Here is a 19,884-nt window from a genome sequence, read left to right on the forward strand (position 1 = left end):
GGGCTACGTGGGTTTCAGGTGGGCTTGGGCTCTGAGTGGGCTTCCCAAATGGGCCCCATTGTTACAGCCCACCCTAATGATAAACCCTTCCTGGTCCCATCACTGACCCTGGTGGGGAGGCTTGTAGGGGGTTTACGGTATGCAGTGGTCAGTAGCTACCAACAGTGCTCCAAGGATGGAGAACTGGTGAACCAGTGACAGGGTCATGGGCTCCCAAAGGCTCAGTGATGCTCCCACAGCTCACAGGACTTCTGAAGGTGCGTGGAGGTCTTGTGGAGTCCATGCCTCTATGGGTCAGAGCTGATTTGGTGGCACCTACAGAATATGAGGCAGGTGGTTTTAATGTTATGGTTGATTGGTGTAGCTCTTTTGTCTCCAAAAGTTGGGCATGTCCATTATCTGTGTTGTTACTGGGACCCCATTGTTACAGCCCACCCTAATGTTAACCCCTTCTTGGTCCCTGGCTTGATGGGTTCAAGGTGGGCATGGGCTCGGAGTGGGTTTGTACACCTTAGTCTCACATGGGCCTCATCTAGGCCTTGTATGCAGTGTGCAACCCAGGTGAGGCCCATGTTTAACCCCCTCTGGTCCGATCCCTGACCCTGGTGATCAGACCCAGTCTTCCTCTATTTTATTTATTGGACATTTTTAAGAAACCCACAGTGCTGAACTTTCAGACTGTGATATTCATCTGTATGCTACAGCTGCAGCAGATGCAGATAAGGGTGAGAACAGCTGAAGTATTCCTCTATAACTCCATTTCAGACGGCTTGAGCCGTGTGTGGGAGTCCAAATCGCATCACATTGGCAGCAATTACTTACAGACTGCAGAGTGAACCGCGCTGCCCCTCGGTACACACTAACGTATATTTCCCTGTGCATGACTGTGCTTCACCCATCCTTGATTATGTGCTTTAAAGCAGATAAGGCGGTGGACGTACGTATCCCCAGCAGTCGCAAATCAGCAAACTGATACACATCAAAGCCCAGATAAGCTTATCTTCACAGCAGGCAGTCTGGGAAAAAAGGGGGTACATAGTGAGCATTTCCCCAAGAGTCCCAGAGTCCTAAGCCACAGAAACTTTACATTATAAACACCAGCTCATTTACAGGCCTTACAATGGGCCAGTTCAACTCCGCTGAATTTAAAGAGAGATATACATAACATTAATATCCAGTATGAAGCTCTAATAACATTAATATCCAGTATGAAACTCTAATAACATTAATATCCAGTATGAAGCTCTAATAACATTAATATCCAGTATGAAGCTCTAATAACATTAATATTCAGTATGAAGCTCTAATGACATTAATATCCAGTATGAAGCTCTAATGACATTAATATCCAGTATGAAGCTCTAAACATTTATATCCAGTATGAAGCTCTAATGACATTTATATCCAGTATGAAGCTCTAATGACATTGATATCCAGTATGAAGCTCTAGTAGCATTAATATCCAGTATGAAGCTCTAACAGCATTAATATCCAGTATGAAGCTCTAACAGCATTAATATCCAGTATGAAGCTCTAATAACATTAATATCCAGTATGAAGCTCTAATAACATTAATATCCAGTATGAAGCTCTAATAACATTAATATCCAGTATGAAGCTCTAATAACATTAATATCCAGAATGAAGCTCTAATATTATTATTATCCAGTATGAAGCTCTAATGACATTAATATCCAGTATGAAGCTCTAGTAGCATTAATATCCAGTATGAAGCTCTAATAACATTAATATCCAGTATGAAGCTCTAATAACATTAATATCCAGAATGAAGCTCTAATATTATTATTATCCAGTATGAAGCTCTAATAACATTAATATTCAGTATGAAGCTCTAATAACATTAATATCCAGTATGAAGTTCTAATAACATTAATATCCAGTATGAAGCTCTAATAACATTAATATCCAGTATGAAGCTCTAATAACATTAATGTCCAGTATGAAGCTCTAATTACATTAATATCCAGTATGAAGCTCTAATAACATTAATATCCAGTATGAGGTTCTAATACCAGGCCTGTGCTTTGGCGGTTCCTGGTCTGATCCTGACCATATAAACCAACCACCTCTAAGCTGAGGGTGACCGCTTGGTTCTTCTAGACCTTGGCGACTGTATATGGTAAACTGGCCGCTCTGTGTGGGTGCAGATGTGTGGTTTTACACTCTATCAGATCTATGGGACAATAGTAGTGGTCCACTCTGACTAATAAATCCACAAGTAAACCAGGTCATGACATCCTTCATTAGTGACCAGAGATCTGGGCCACACTGGGCAGCACAGAGCAAAGTCCGGAGTGGACATAACTGGACTAGCTTGTCCATACAATTCCAGCTGGGCTCCTCTCCATCTGAGCAGCGGTCAGCTATAATACGTTTAGATGTAACTACAGTAAAACCCAAGAGGCAGAGAGCTCCTCTAATGCTGAGCTGAGCTCACACTCACTCACCATACACACACGTGTTTTACTATATTAATGAGGACTACCATTGAGTACACCTAAACCTAACCTTAAATCTGAGCAGAACCTTAAACCTAGGCCAACTAACCCTGGCCTTAACCATACCATACTAACCCTAAACCCAACCTTAACTATAACCTTAAACCTAATCTTAACCCTTCTAAACCCAACCTTAACTATAACCTTAAACCTAATCCTAACCCTTCTAAACCCAACTTTAACTATAACCTTAAACCTAATCCTAACCCTTCTGAACCCAACCTTAACTATAACCTTAAACCTAATCCTAACCCTTCTGAACCCAACCTTAACTATAACCTTAAACCTAATCCTAACCCTTCTGAACCCAACCTTAACTATAACTTTAAACCTAATCTTAACCCTTCTAAACCCAACCTTAACTATAACCTTAAACCTAATCCTAACCCTTCTAAACCCAACCTTAACTATAACCTTAAACCTCATCCTAACCCTTCTAAACCCAACCTTAACTATAACCTTAAACCTAATCCTAACCCTTCTAAACCCAACCTTAACTATAACCTTAAACCAAATCCTAACCCTTCTAAACCCAACCGTAACTATAACCTTAAACATAATCCTTCTAAACCCAACCTTAACTATAACCTTAAACCTAATCCTAACCCTTCTAAACCCAACCTTAAACCTAATCCTAATCCTTCTAAACCCAACCTTAACTATAACCTTAAACCTAACTCTTCTAAACCCAACCTTAACTATAACCTTAAACCTAACCCTTCTAAACCTAAACCTTAACTATAACCTATAATCTAACCATTGTAAACCTAACCTCAATTATAACCTTAAACCTAATCCTAACTCTTCTAAACCCAACCGTAACTATAACCTTAAACCTAATCCTACAAAACCCAACCTTAACTATAACCTTAAACCTAATCCTTCTAAATCCAACCCTTTCTATAACCTTAAACCTAATCCTAACCCTTCTGAACCTAACCTTAACTATAACCTTAAACCTAATTCTTCTAAACCCAACCTTAACTATAACCTTAAACCTAATCCTTCTAAATCCAACCTTAACTATAACCTTAAACCTAATCCTTCTAAACACAACCTTAACTATAACCTTAGACCTAATCCTAACCCTTCTAAACCCAATCTTAACTATAACCTTAAACCTAATCTTAACCCTTCTAAATCCAACCTTAACTATAACCTTAGACCTAATCCTAACCCTTCTAAACCCAACCTTAACTATAACCTTAAACCTAACCCTTCTAAACCCAATCTTAACTATAACCTTAAACCTAATCTTAACCCTTCTAAATCCAACCTTAACTATAACCTTGAACCTAATCCTAACCCTTCTAAACCCAACCTTAACTATAACCTTAAACAGAAACCTTAACCATATTACACCCAAATCTAACTTTGACTATAACCTTGAACCTAACCATACTAACCCTAAACCCAACCTTAACTATAACCTTAAACCTAATCTTAACCCTTCTAGATCCAACCTTAACTATAACCTTAAACCTAATCCTAACCCTTCTAAACCCAACCTTAACTATAACCTTAGACCTCATCCTAACCCTTCTAAACCCAACCTTAACTATAACCTTAGACCTAATCCTAACCCTTCTAAACCCAACCTTAACTATAACCTTAAACTTAATCCTAACCCTTCTAAACCCAACCTTAACTATAACCTTAAACCTAATCCTAACCCTTCTAAACCTAACCTTAACTATAACCTTAAACCTCATCCTAACCCTTCTAAACCCAACCTTAACTATAACCTTAAACCTAATCCTTCTAAACCCAACCTTAACTATAACCTTAAACCTAATCCTTCTAAACCCAACCTTAACTATAACATTAAACCTAATCCTTCTAAACCCAACCTTAACTATAACCTTAGACCTAATCCTTCTAAACCCAACCTTAACTATAACCTTAGACCTAATCCTAACCCTTCTAAACCCAATCTTAACTATAACCTTAAACCTAATCTTAACCCTTCTAAATCCAATCTTAACTATAACCTTAAACCTAATCTTAACCCTTCTAAATCCAATCTTAACTATAACCTTGAACAGAAACCTTAACCATATTACACCCAAATCTAACTTTGACTATAACCTTAAACCTAACCATACTAACCCTAAACCCAACCTTAACTATAACCTTAAACCTAATCCTTCTAAACCCAACCTTAACTATAACCTTAGACCTAATCCTAACCCTTCTAAACCCAATCTTAACTATAACCTTAAACCTAATCTTAACCCTTCTAAATCCAATCTTAACTATAACCTTAGACCTAATCCTAACCCTTCTAAACCCAACCTTAACTATAACCTTAGACCTAATCTTAACCCTTCTAAACCCAACCTTAACTATAACCTTAGACCTAATCTTAACCCTTCTAAACCCAACCTTAACTATAACCTTAAACCTAATCCTTCTAAACCCAACCTTAACTATAACCTTAGACCTAATCCTTCTAAACCCAACCTTAACTATAACCTTAGACCTAATCCTAACCCTTCTAAACCCAATCTTAACTATAACCTTAAACCTAATCTTAACCCTTCTAAATCCAATCTTAACTATAACCTTGAACAGAAACCTTAACCATATTACACCCAAATCTAACTTTGACTATAACCTTAAACCTAACCATACTAACCCTAAACCCAACCTTAACTATAACCTTAAACCTAATCCTTCTAAACCCAACCTTAACTATAACCTTAGACCTAATCCTAACCCTTCTAAACCCAACCTTAACTATAACCTTAGACCTAATCTTAACCCTTCTAAACCCAACCTTAACTATAACCTTAAACCTAATCTTAACCCTTCTAAATCCAATCTTAACTATAACCTTAGACCTAATCCTAACCCTTCTAAACCCAACCTTAACTATAACCTTAGACCTAATCTTAACCCTTCTAAACCCAACCTTAACTATAACCTTAGACCTAATCTTAACCCTTCTAAACCCAACCTTAACTATAACCTTAAACCTAACCCTTCTAAACCCAACCTTAACTATAACCTTAAACCTAATCCTTCTAAACCCAACCTTAACTATAACCTTAGACCTAATCCTTCTAAACCCAACCTTAACTATAACCTTAAACCTAATCCTTCTAAACCCAACCTTAACTATAACCTTAAACCTAATCCTTCTAAACCCAACCTTAACTATAACCTTAAACCTAATCCTTCTAAACCCAACCTTAACTATAACCTTAGACCTAATCCTTCTAAACCCAACCTTAACTATAACCTTAGACCTAATCCTAACCCTTCTAAACCCAACCTTAACTATAACCTTGAACAGAAACCTTAACCATATTACACCCAAATCTAACTTTGACTATAACCTTAAACCTAACCATACTAACCCTAAACCCAACCTTAACTATAACCTTAAACCTAATCCTTCTAAACCCAACCTTAACTATAACCTTAAACCTAATCCTTCTAAACCCAACCTTAACTATAACCTTAAACCTAATCCTTCTAAACCCAACCCAAACTATAACTATACTATAACTGTAACCCTAAACCTATTCTTAGTACCACTGATCTTTATGCTTATTAAGTGTTTCTAAAATAATAGATTTTGTGCTGAAGTGTTTGCTAAAGTGTGTAAATGCCCCCATAAATTTGTGAGGACCCCTTTTATACTTAATCAAAGCAATCCTACAAAAAACACCCCAAAACACCTATATCAGCAGTAAAGGAAGAGGCGGAGTCTGAACAGATTTGTTTGTACTGTAGAAGGTAAATTATATAATATATATATATATAAATGATATTATATATAATTATGTATATTAAATATATGTAATAAAATTGTTATATACCTGTGAACTAATGACAATTTATTACATAAATACATATACAAATACATAATTAACTACTTATATATGTAATATAAGTAACAAAAATATTCAATAATGTAACTATTCTTAATGAATGGACTCAATATGATTATTATTATTATAAACATTTGGATTAGATTGAGGAGGACCCTCTTGGTTTTTCACGAGCCGCTGGCAGCGTGAGCTTTTTTAACTGTGGTATTCCTGCAGTGTCTGATCAGTAGGACCGTAACCGAGGGCGGCTCAGAGGAGACGCTGGACTGAGACACTTCCTCCTCTTTCTACCAGTAGAACAAACCACAGCCAAACGTGAAAAACGTGAAAATCAATGATGAAAATAACAGACGAGCCGCCCTGTCGGCCGTACAGAGAGCAGAATGCGGTGCCATCCGGGGAATGCAGTGGAGATATGAGGCCTCAGCAGGTCATTCAGAGTGACCGGAGCATTCCTGTCGGTGCTATTTTCCAGTGGCTCCTGATTCCACTGCAGTAGAGGAGCGAGATAAGGACCCGGGCGACAATGACATTCTCCATCCCAGCCGAGCTGGCATTCAGAAAGCAATGGGGCAAGATTTCTTCTCTCTCTCTCTCTGTCTCTCTCACACACACACACACACACACACACACACACACACACACACACACACACACACACACACCTATAGTAAAGCCCACAGTAAGCTGTCAGACGTGCAACACCTGTCATCAGCGTTTCTGTTCAATCCTGAAAATTAATTTGAAAGATTTTCATGACCTCAAAGCAACATCACATATCAGCTGTACCTTAAATCAGCAGCTTCAGGATTATGCTGAAGCTCCAACAACCGCAACAGGGAGAACGGCGTCTCCGTCATTCCCGCTGCGTCCGGAGCGCTGCTGCTACCGCACGAGACCAATGACAGTTTTAATGAATACACTATTACTCTGTCCAAAAATGTGTGGACACCCCTTCTAATAAAAGCATTCAGCTACTTTAAGCTGCACCCATTGCTGATACAGATGTGCAAATACACACACAGCTTGTCTAGACCCTGTAGAGAAGAAGTACTGCCAATAGAATAGGACTCTCTGGAGCAGATAGATAAGCACCATGCTGCCTAATGCCAGGCGTGGGCTAGAGGGGTATATATAAGCCCCCCAGCATTGAGGAGCTGTGGAGGAACGGTGTTCTCTGGAATGATGCTTGGTGCTCCATCCAGTACTTTCGGGATGCTGTCAATCAATAATCCAGTGCTCTAACCGCTGAGCCACCACTGCCTCTAGAAGTCATTTGTTAAAAGGGAAAAAGAAAAGAGGAGAGGAAGCAGAAAACCGTGAAGACCAGTGAGACTAATATTAGCCGAGTTTATTTCCTCATGTTTAAAATATACAGCCTCACATTCAGGCTGAAGACTGTTTAACACATCTGTGGCAAAAATCCTTCCCAACCCCCCTCAAGCTGGACATTCGTCGTAAAAAATAGGCCTCTGGAAGTCTCACAAAGCTTCAGCAAAATGTAACATTTAGGCTTATAAACAAGAAAAGAGGCTGATTCTCCATTAAACCAGCTGCTGAGCACAGAACTACCGCCCACTTAACCCTTAACTTATACAAACTGATTTCTGGGTAATGTAGTAAACATCACGAGCCGGGTTCGAAAATGAATAGCTCAACCCAATGTTCCCAAAGCTAGCCGCACTGCAAAATGTAGACAACTCCTCTCAATCTAGGATTATTATATGATCTATCCGGTCATTTAATCCAGCGTAGTCTTGTTCCACTGTCAGATACACCGATCAGCCATAACATTAGCACCACTGACCTGGTTCCTCTATATTCCTGGTATATTGTGAACAGCCAGTTCTTGAAGCTGATGTATGAAATGAAGAATGAATGAGGTTCTAGACGTTGACTGGGTCAGAACATCTCCAAAACATCAGACATTAGGTCTTGTGGGGTGTTCCTCACAGTATCCAAGGAAGGACAGGGTCGACAGGGTCATGAACACCCAAAGCTCAGTGATGCTCATGAAGGCCCCGCCCACCTCACAACTTACAGGACTTAAAGAAGGATCTGCAGCGAACTTCTGAAGGTGTTACAGATACCACAGGACGCCTTCTGAGGTCTTGTGGAGTTGTGTTTTGGCGGCACAAGGACGACACACTCATTATTAGGCAGGTGGTGCTTATGTTTTGGCTGATCGGTGCGATTTTGATTATTTCAACAAATATCGCTAATGAAATAATAATAAAATAATAATTTGATGGACTTGGCGAGATCTCATTCTGCAGCGCTTTCATAACTGTTAGCAACATTAGTTTTTTGTTTTTAAACTATTTGTTTAATTAGAGAAGTCCAACACACGGCCGATGTGTTCAGAGCGTTCGTCAGTGTGTGTCAGTTCACGCCAACCTTCTTCTATTTCTATATGTTAAGGAGGTGTGACGGCAGAGAGGAAGGGCACTGGCAGGTTGTTGAACATCTAGCTTCTCCAGCCACCAAAGGTTTGAGAACCAGACCTGAAATAAGAACAAAGAGAAAACTGTAAATTAGAGTAATATAGTAGCACAAAATACATGTCCAAAAGTTTGCAGACAGCCTTTTCTAATGAAAGCATTCAGCGACTTTAAATAGCACCCATTGCTGACACACACAGCTTGTCTAGTTCCTGCAGAGAACCATGCCGAATTCCAGGCCAGGCTGCCCCCCCCCTGTGAGGAGCATTGGAAGAACTGTGTTCTCTGGAATGATGGTGGTGGAGCTCCAGCCAGTACTTTTGGGATACTGAGTTGGTGAGTTGAGAATGATTGATTTCCAACGCTCTGGTCGCTGAATGCAATCAAATTCTCACAGCAACCATGCTCTAAAACAGAAGCAGGATTGAATCCCCTTGATTTTAGAAGAAACAATGAATGAGCAGGTGTCCCAATACTTTTGTCCATACAGTGTAGTAAAGTCATAGTACTGCAGTAATTTAAGTGCTTTTTAAGTGCATAATTGTTGGGCTGCAAACAACGCACACCATCTGCTATCTGTCTTTCCAAGCCTAACTCTGCAGAAGCACTCCAACACCACCTTCCAACACCTGGTTTGGTGGTAAATCAGGGCTTAATGATGGTGAATCAGGTGAGCTGCTGCTGCTGCTGATGATGATGGAGGTGAACACATCCTCCACGCTGTGCTGGCTGGACTGGGGGGCGTCCAGGAGAACCCTGGAGGAACCGAGCTCTGTTCTTCAGACTAGCTCACCGACAAGATCTCACTACTTTCTTTCTACAGAATGAGAAGCTCTTGTTTCTCCTTTTTACTGGATTCATGTTCAGCTGCTTTATCTGTTCTGATGAGATCTGGAGCTTCTACTGTAGAAACCCTCTCACTGCTGAGAGAAGGGGGTTAGAGTGATGGGCTGTATATTAATAAATCGTACAGCTGGCTGAAGGTTCAGGTTAGGCTGTGGGACTACTAATGATTTTCAGAAATGAGAATGCAGTGATATACATCACTCACACACACACACACACACACACACACACACTTAATCTGGATGGAACTTACTGATTGGTGTTGGTATTCCCGAATCCTCCAAACCCTTCAGGAAAGACGAGAAACATTACTTTAAAAATAGAGCCAGCATGAAAAGCTCCACCATCAAACTGAACACAGGCGTTAGAACACACACTTCCCCTTGTCTTCTTAACACCAACCAGAATAGATGGTAAAGATCTCTCTGTCGTGTCGGTCTGAAGTACTGCAGTAATTAATTACTGCATGTAGAGCCAAATTACCAGTGTGCAGATTCACCACGACAGCAGCTGACACATCCAGCAACATCGCCCTGGCAGTGCACCAACCCTCTGTTCTCCAACTCTCCCCAACAAACCTAGACGCTGGGGCTGGGGCGCTGTGGCAGGTCCTGGGTATGTTCTTCACCCGCTCACACTCCGGTTTATTTGGGTGGTCAGAAGGCGGGCGCTATAAGGATGCTGGGATGGTGTCTGATGGACAATGCTGACATTGGGTGGAGAAGGTTTGTAGGGGGTTTGGTGGACCATGGTGTTTTAGAATGTAGATGTTTGGTGGATAATGGTGTGGGCAGGTTTGGCACTTGGTGGTGATTATTATCGGTGTCTAAAAGGGAAGTGTGTGTGTGGTGGTTTAGTGGGGGAGGTTGTCTGGTGGTGAGTTCTGGTATTTGGGGACGAGACTGGTGAATGATGGTGTTTGGTGGGAAAGGTTTTATGAAGAACAGAGCCGTTTGGTGGAGAGCATGGCTGTTTGGTGGGGAATCTTGGACAAAGCTGGTGTTAACTGGACAGTGGTGGTCTTTGGAGTGTTAGAATGGATAGCTAGGTTAGAAATGGTTTGGTGGAGATCGATGAGGGTTTGTTGAATATAGACGGGGTTTGGTGGAGAACGATGGGGGTTTGTTGAATATAGACGGGGTTTGGTGGAGAACGATGAGGGTTTGTTGAATATAGACGGGGTTTGGTGGAGAACGATGGGGGTTTGTTGAATATAGACAGGGTTTGGTGGAGAACGATGGGGGTTTGGTGGAGAACGATGGGGTTGGTTGAATATAGACTGGGTTTGATGGAGAGCGGTGGGGTTTAATGAATAAATACTGGGTGTGGTGGAGAACCATGGGAGTTTGTTGAATATAGATGGGGTTTGGTGGAGACCGATGGGGGTTTGGTGGAGACCAATGGGGGTTTGGTGGAGACCAATGGGGGTTTGGTGAATATAGACTGGGTTTGATGGAGAATGGTGGAGTTTGTTGAATGTAGACGGGGTTTGGTGGAGAACGATGGGGGTTTGGAGGAGAACGATGGGATCTACTGGAGAATGATCATGTATGGTGGCTGATGCTGGAGTTGGGTATGGCGGAGTACGACTGGGTTTGGTGGAGAACGCTGAGGTTTGACAGAGTGCTCGTGCCTGGTGGGGAGTGGTGGAGTTTCTCAGAGAGCTCTGGGCTCGGCACTGCACCAAGACAGATGTTGACAACCGTTGCTTGTAGGAAGGAGAGGTTTAGTTATAGTAAATTAGCTTTAAGTGAATCGACTGATCACTCACTTAAAGCTGAAGACAGATAATAATCGGCCCAATTCTGAGAGCATCCGCTGCCCTACACCACACACAGACACAGCAAGGATAAGCATGGGAAGAATAAGGGGGGAGATTTTCAGGTTGATTCTCCTCCACACTTGCTTTAAAAATGGGCCATCCTGAAGATTTATTCTGGGCTCTGAGCTGAGGGCCGGAGCCGAATGTGGGTTAATAAAGAAACCAACACTTGGTGCTCTTCAGACGTACAGCCATGGCAGAATACAGCTCAGAGAACAGAGAGACAGAGAGAGAGAGAAAGAGAGAGAGGGCTTGTTGGGTAATTGATATTTACTCCAGGCTAATGGGAAAAGCACCGAGGCTTGCCGAGTTTTTCCTTGAGGGACTGGGCAATTCCTCTGGCAGTGCTTCAGACATGCTTATTTGTTTCCCTCTGATTTGCTCTTTATTGCACGCCACAATGGGAGGCGTGAAAGTTGAGGCTCAGGCAACGTAATCCGCAAAAGTATCTCGCCTAGTTCCTTTAATCTCTTCACTGCGTTTTCTTAACCGTTACTGAAATGAGGGAGGGAGGCTGTGAAGGCATATCATTATGTTACTACATTAAACTCGACTAATGGATTAAAATCAATTAAACTGACACAAACATTATAATCAATTATAATCTGCCATGCAGTGTTTTATTGGCTTTTCAATTCCCTATAAAGGCCCTTACCAGTGTTTAGAGTACTGCAAAGCTCTGCATGGTTGTTGTTCACTTCTATCCACTTCTATTGTTTAGCCTTTTTTATATACTGCCCTAATCTACCTGTAAAACAACAGGTAGATTCCATCATCACTAATACAATCAATAACCCACATTTTTTGTGAACAGCCCTTCTAATCAATGCGTTCAGCTTCCTTAAGTTGCACCCATTGCTGACACAGATGTGCAAATGCACACATTCACACAGCTTGTCTAGTCCCTATAGTGGCCTAATGCCAGGTGTGGACTAGAGGGGTATATAAAGCCCCCCAGCATTGAGGAGCTGTGGAGCAGTGGAAGAGCTGTGTTCTCTGGAATGATTGTGGTGGAGCTCCATCCAGTACTTTGGATGGTATAAGTTGGGTAAATGGAGTTGGGGATGATGAGGTGGGGTGGTGATCATCATCATAATCATCGTCGTCGTCGTCGTCCAACATCCTGACCTCGCTAACGCTCTTGCCACTGAATGCAATCCAATCTTCACAGCAATTCTCCTCCAAAATCTAGTAGAAAGCCTCCTTTTTATGGACAGTAGCATGATAAACTCTTTCAATACCCTTAATTTTTTGAGAAGAAGCAGAGATAAATAAGCAGGCGTCCCAATACTTTTGTCCATGCAGTGTGTGTTAATTGAGTTTCTCTACCTGCAACCTCCATTTTAAAAGCATTTATTGAGCATCGGTTTTTAGCAATTTCAGGGTTATAGGATTGGATATATGTAAATATTGGGGGTGTAAATATAACCCATCAAGACTGTGATGTAACAGTTTTGGGGGTTTGGAATTGGCCTGTTTTTTTAGCTCCGTTTTGGTTCTGCTGGATGTTGTTTTGAAGGAGGAACAGGAGTGTTTAAGATTCACGGTTTCTCACTATCTACTGAACTCTCACCACCATTCAAATATACCAAGATAAATCCAGTTTAGAGAGGAAAAGGTGTCCTGGAATAGCACACAGGATATTTCCCTGATTATGCAAAACTTTTTCATTCATTATTATTATTATTATTATTATTATTATTATTTACCTCTGGCTCAAACTGCACAGCATTAAGTCACACAACACGTTTTTACTTAAATTAATGAAATACATGACCATGTAACATACAAAGACTATGGCTCATTTTATTTGTCATGATTACTACACTCTCAATTTCACCTGCATATCTGATGCATATCTCAAATATCTCACTCCAGCCAAAGAGCGAGGATGAGAAAGGATAAGGAAAAAGGTCAGAGGCTGTAAATCTCGCCGTCGCTCAGACGCGGCTGTTCTGCGTGAGGGCAGGGTCATTACTCAGGCGGCTATGTGGTGTCGTAGTGTGAAACTCACCTCCCGAGGAGCCGAAGGCAGAGAAGCCGACGTTCTGGGTCTGGGTCCCGAACCCTGAGCTCTGCTGGGCGAGGCTGCCGAAGGATGGGGCACTGCTCTGAGTAGCCAGACTGCCGAATGAGGGGCCGCTAGGTGGGGAGGCAAAGCTGCAGGTGAGGAAAAGTGTACATTACAGGAATGCCCTAAAGGCAGAAATCCTTTATATACACTCATATGATCACACGCACGGACTGAAGACCCCAAAACCATCAAGAGAATACCACCTGCAATACTAATTTAACCCTTCAAACCTGGTCCTATTATTCAATTATTCAAATTAAATGATTTATTATTCACTAAATGATTCACTTTTTAAAATCCAGTATGAATTACTCAGTATCCACTAAGAATGAATCAATATCTAGTATGAATTATCCAGTATGGATTATTCACTATGAATTGTTCAGCATCTACTAGGAATAATTTAGTATTCACTACAAATTCAATAATATCTAGTAAGAATAATGCAGTATCCACCATGAATTTTTTAGTAACAACCAAGCCCTAGACAGTATCCACTATGAATTACTCAGCAACTACAATGATGTATTCAGCATCCATTATATCAATTAGCCAGTATCTACTATGAATGATTCGGTATCCACTATAAATTATTCAGTATCCACTATGAATTATTCAGTATCCACTATGGATTTATGCAGTATCCACTATATCCATTAGCCAGTATCCACTATGAATGATTCTGTGTATGCACTATAAATTATTCAGTATCTACTATGAATTATTCAGCAACTACAATGATGTATTCAGTATCCACTATGAATTATTCAGTATCTACTATATCTATTAGCCAGTATCCACTATGAATGATTCAGTATCCACTATGAATTAATCTACATAGTATCTACTATGAATAATCCAGTACCCACAATGTATCAGCATCTACTATGAATTTCTCAGTTCTGGACGATGAATAAATTAATATACAGCATGAATGATCAGGTATCCACTATGAATTATTCAGAAACTACCATGACTTGGTCAGTATCCACCATCAATTAAGCAGTATCCACTTATTTATCATAACTATGGATTGTTCAGAGTCCACTGTGAATTATGTCCTGTCCACTATGAATCATGCAGTATGTGCAATACATCATTCATTCATATATATATATATTATATATATATATATATATATATATATATAGAAAATTGAACTGGCTGCTAACAGAGAGATAGAAACATCAGCCCCTCCCGAGAGCAAATACAGGTGTCAGACAGCTAGGCTGGACAAAAATACCATTCACCTCTGACCCCAATATGGGAGCCAATATTTGGCACCGACCTTGCTGTCAACCAACAGGTCAAACCAGACGACGTCCAGGGCTAAACAAGGACAGCGCTAAATCGAGGCTGTGCTGCTGCGGCTGCTGTTATTGGGAATGACGCGGCCAGTTTTCCGCCCTGTAATCGCTCAATACGAACCTGCTTTAATATCACAGGTCCAGAGATGCTGCTCCTAACCGGCCTTTTCTGACGTTCTTACTTTAACTCCAGTGCTTTTATAATGATCTGATCTACACGCGGTTATTCAAGGCTTTAAAGCAGCAGTATGCAAGAATGTTTTATTTTTTTATTTGTTTTGCTCCTGGGCTCCCCTATAGTTGGGGAGTGTAATTCACTGTTTATGTCCACCTCGTGGACAGACAGCTGTATACATGCATTTTTGGACAAGCTGAGAGCTCCAGAAGCTTTATCTGAAGGTGGAGCAGCATGTGGGTGGAGGTGGTAGAGCAATGCTACAGGATTTTACACGAATATGACTCTATGGGTTCTGCAGTGTTACACAGCAGTTCTGGAGAGAGGTTCTCCTCCTGCAGCTCCACCACCAGAGCTCCATAGTGCAGTAGCAGCAGCAGCGCTCCGGCCCGGAGTGGGAATGACTGAGACGCCGTTCTTCCTGTTCCAGTCAGTGGAGCGTCAGCATGATCCTGAAGCTGCTGATATTTTAAGGTGGAAATTCTACGTAATGTTGCTTTAATGCTGGTAAATCACATCTTTTCTGTTCCAAACTGGCTAGAGCGCCCCCTAGAGGTCAAAAATTCAGTTCTGCTGTGTCTAACTTCACCTCAATTGATGAAATGGTGAGGATTTGTCCATTTATTACAAGGGCCCCCCATCTGGGATACTGCAGCATCCTTCTAGCAACAGTGCAGAACAGGCACAGTAACAGAAACAGCCTGTTTAATTAAACGGGATAAAGAGAGGTTGGAAAAAGCTGCAGGGAATTACAGTCTTTTTGGGTTATAACATCACACAGATGCTGCCAGTGAACCTGGACAAAGTGGAAAAAGGAAAACACCAGGAAAGATAAGCAAAGAAATTGGCCCTTTGCTAACACACTACTCACAATGACAGCACTGATAGAGCACTTTTCCTAATAAGAGGAGGAAATTAAGAGGCCGAATTGATCCCTTTTCCCCAGTTTGAGGGCCCATGTGTGAGCTGAAGTTTAATTATCCACAAATACACACATGTAAACAACCGCCTGAAGCAGCACTAATTCAGGAGAAATGCCCTAAGCCCTTTGGGATGCTGCCACTTTACAGCCTCATCACTAAACACCCGCCTCAGGCCCTCAGATTACAGAACAGTGCAGACAGAAGGCCTGAAGATCTGGTTTTAGGTCGGATGCAATCAAACGCAGGCCTACACGGAGAGTTTCTTATCTCACTGAGGCCGAGGGGTGTTGTGTATGTGTGTGTGTGTGTGTGTTTGGGCTGTAATCTCAGACCCCCTGCAGTATTCGGCCGGTGCCAGCGTAATCTGCAGCACAGCCAGGCACATGACCCCAGGATTATCTTTCCATAATCTAGCCCCCGCACCCACTGCATCACTCCGGGCTTGGCAGTGGCCGAACCCGACGCCTTCACGTGGCTCCCCGGAACGCCAGAGATGCAGATGAGAGCTCGGCACGGGAGAATAATCCAATCTGGGATAATCTTAAAGCAGGAGCGTCGTCCGGAGGTTGAAAAGATCATGCAGCTGTGCTCTGAAGGAGGACAGGACCGTTACAGCACTGCTGACTGCTTTGTCATTTAAAGGGACTGTATGCAACATTTTCACCCTCAGCTTTCTCTTGGGCATAGCAATCACCTAGCAACACCTTGGATACTATGGCAACTGTCTGGTAAAAATCTAGCAACTGTCTGGCAAACCCACAGCAACCATCTGTGATGCTCGATTTTTGCCTCAGCAGTTGCTATAGTATTCCAGTGGTTGCTGTGGGTTTCCTAGGTGCTTGCTAGGTGGTTGCTCTGGGGTTTGCAATGTAGTTGCTAGGTAACTGCTATAGTGTCCCAGGTAGTCTCTATGGGTTTACTTGATAATTGCTAGGAGGTTTTGCTTCAGCAGCTGCTATGGCAACACCACAGCAACCACCTAGCAAATATCTAGTAAACCCATAAAGACCTGGGACACTATTGCAATCATCTAGCCAAACCATAGCAACCACCTGGGATACTGTAGTAACTGTCTAGCAAAAACCTAGTAACTACATGGCAAACCCACAGCAACCATCTGTGATGCTCGATTTTTGCTTCAGCAGTTGCTATAGTATTCCAAGTGGTTGCTATGGGTTTCCTAGGTGCCTGCACTGGGTTTGCAATGTAGTTGCTAGGCAAGTACTACAGTGTTCCAGGTAGTCGTTATGGGTTTACTTGATAATTACCAGGAGGTTTCGCTTCATCAGTTGTTATAGCAACAACACACTAACCACCTAGCAATTACCTAGTAAACCCACAGCGATTACCTGGGACACTACAGCAATCGTCTCGCAAAACCATTGCAATCACCTAGCAACTACATAGCAAACCCAGAGTAATCGCCTAGCAATTATCCATCAAGCACCTAGCAAACCCATAGCAACCACTTGTGAAACTATAGCAAATGCATGGCATCCACCTAGCAACACTGTAGCAATTACTTAAACCCATAGCAATCACCTAGGAACCAGCTAGCATCACTATAGCAAATGTCTAGCAACTACCTAGCAAACCTTTAGCAACCACTTGGGATACCATAGCAATTGCCTAGCAACCACCTAGCAATGCTATAGCAGCCATCTAGCAGTCAATTAGTGACACTTTACCAATCACATAGTATACCATAGCAACCACATGGGATACCACAGCAACTGCCTAGCAACCACATAGCAACACTATAGCAGCCTATTAGCGGCACTTCACCAACCACCTAGCAAACCCATAGCATCCACATGGGATACCATAGCAACTGCCTAGCAACCACATAGCAACACTATAGCAGTCTATTAGCGACACTTCACCAACCACCTAGCATGCCACAGCAACCACCTAGCACCTAACACTTTCTGCCTAAAGAGCGCACAGCAACAGCCTAGCACTTTCACCCCGCAACCGTTCTTCTCTAGTTTTACATTTTTGCAACGTGCTAAATTCTGAAATCTGCAGTCCTGATAAATAAAGGCAAGATACAGAACAATAAAAATCTAAAAACATCAAACAAATCAAATTAAAGTCGGGCTGTTTTTGCAGCTCATTTTCAAACTTGGATGCAAACTAATGAGACAAACCTAATGAGCCGTTTAAATGGTTTATTTTACTGTTTGTGTACAGTGACATTTTAATAGTCTAATAAATGATAAAAAATGATATCTGCACTCTTCTGTGACGGCAGGATTACTACTATCTGCTCACTTGTATCGAGAAGCAGTGATTCATTTGAGAAGCCCTGATTTAAGTGAGCTGGTATAATGATACGATTCTCCTGAGACTGACTTGAGAGGGAGGACGGTGATCACCGAGGAGAGGAAACCACTCGGCCCGGCAGACTAAGACTAGACCTGCCTTTTATAACAACAGCAAAGAAAGAAGGTTTAATCATTTTCTGAACACAGAATCCATCAGTCCTACAGAGGCAGAACGTCCTGCTGTTTTTATGCGAATCACATGGATTTTGCTCTCCTATCGTAAGAGGATGAAATCCCTGCCTAATACATTTGATTTACCTCGCCATTTGGCCTGGTCTGAAAACCTAATAGGCTTAAATTCTTAAATTCAGATTTTCTGAACAGGGAAAAAAAGGGGTGAAACATTCAAAAAGGTAAAAAAAATAATTAATTAATTAAGGAATCATTTAAAAGGTCCATATTATTCATTATGTGTGGGTTCATGTAGAAACAGCAAGCATTCATTTCCCAACCTTTCTTTAATCTTTTAGAATTAACCAGGCTTCTGTGCCTTTAAGGCTGATATATGCAAATGAGCCCCTTCTCATTGGATGCGCTTTATTGTGCCGTATTCAAAAAGCAGACCATGCTGAAAACCCCTCAGAATTGAAGGGTGAGAGGACTGTATGCATGTATACATATAAAATTAGGGACATTGTTTCCTTAATGTATGCAAATGAGCTCTGTTCCGATTGGCTTCAAAAGCAGCACAGGCTGAAACACTTATACAGTCAGTGTAAGTGGGAGGGGTTAAATTGCTATAGGCTAAATATGCAAATATATGATATCACAAAAACAATCATTTTTTTTCAATTTGTTTAGCAACAACCTAGCAACCACCTGGGATACCAGATATACTGCCTTGCAGCCACCGAGCAACACTACAGCACCCATCTAGCAAAAGCCCAGCACTACAGTCAACAATATGAAATACTATAGGAATCATCTGGCAACATCATAGTAACCTGGTGCACCATAGCAACTACGTAGCTTTATTTTAGTGTTTAGTGTTTTCAGTTATGTTAAATTCAGTTCTAAAAAACGAAAGTGTCATTTACAATTTGTTCACTTTCTCATACTTAACTGCAAACTGCATTCGAGGAAAAAAAGACATTAGAAAATCAACTACGTAGTTGCTATGGTACACCAGGTTGCTATGATGTTGCCAGATGATTCCTATAGTATCCCAGTAACGCTGCGCTTTTGCTAGATGCATGCTATAGAGTTGCTAGGTGTCTGCTAGGCAGTATATCTGGTATCCCAGGTGGTTGCTAGGTTGTTGCTAAACAAACTACGAAAGCAACCCGTTTATAATTCCTTGTTTTTAGGATTAAGCTTTCTAAAGACACCCTGGCAACCACCTGGGATACCATAGAAACTGTCTGACAATGATATACGATAGTTTGCACTAGGAGAAAGAAACACTAGGAGATGCCAAGCAGCAGCGCATCGACCATCTGGGATGCCACTGAAACCATCTGCCAACGTCATAGCTACCATGTGGTATACCATAGCAACCGCCTAGCAAAACACGTTTTATATTTTTACGTTTTCATTTTTCACCTCAACCAAAGTTAAATGTTAAATTCAGTAAGGTCTGGATATACAGGCTGTATGGACTGGGGGAGTGAA

The 19,884-nt window shown here is 41.5% G+C and overlaps 1 protein-coding gene across 5 annotated transcripts in view; it reads right to left on the reverse strand.

Moving 5' to 3' along the window:
* Positions 1 to 7,694: 7,694 nt before the first annotated feature.
* The window catches only part of nup214 (nucleoporin 214), an 82,400-nt gene continuing 70,210 nt past the window's right edge, over positions 7,695 to 19,884 (reverse strand). For 4 of the 5 annotated variants that reach the window (XM_072692682.1, XM_072692675.1, XM_072692667.1 and 1 more), the window contains exons 34-36: positions 13,482 to 13,627; positions 9,899 to 9,932; positions 7,695 to 8,862 (exon numbers count right to left, since the gene is read on the reverse strand). In XM_072692682.1, the coding sequence (XP_072548783.1) occupies positions 8,826 to 8,862; positions 9,899 to 9,932; positions 13,482 to 13,627 (217 nt within the window). In that variant the 3' untranslated portion in view covers positions 7,695 to 8,825. The remainder of the gene's footprint in view (positions 8,863 to 9,898; positions 9,933 to 13,481; positions 13,628 to 19,884) is intronic. The other variant, XM_072692692.1, reaches the window with a different exon arrangement.

The sequence above is a fragment of the Salminus brasiliensis genome, chromosome 1 (genome assembly GCF_030463535.1).
Source record: "Salminus brasiliensis chromosome 1, fSalBra1.hap2, whole genome shotgun sequence".
NCBI classification, from domain to species: Eukaryota; Metazoa; Chordata; class Actinopteri; order Characiformes; family Bryconidae; genus Salminus; species Salminus brasiliensis.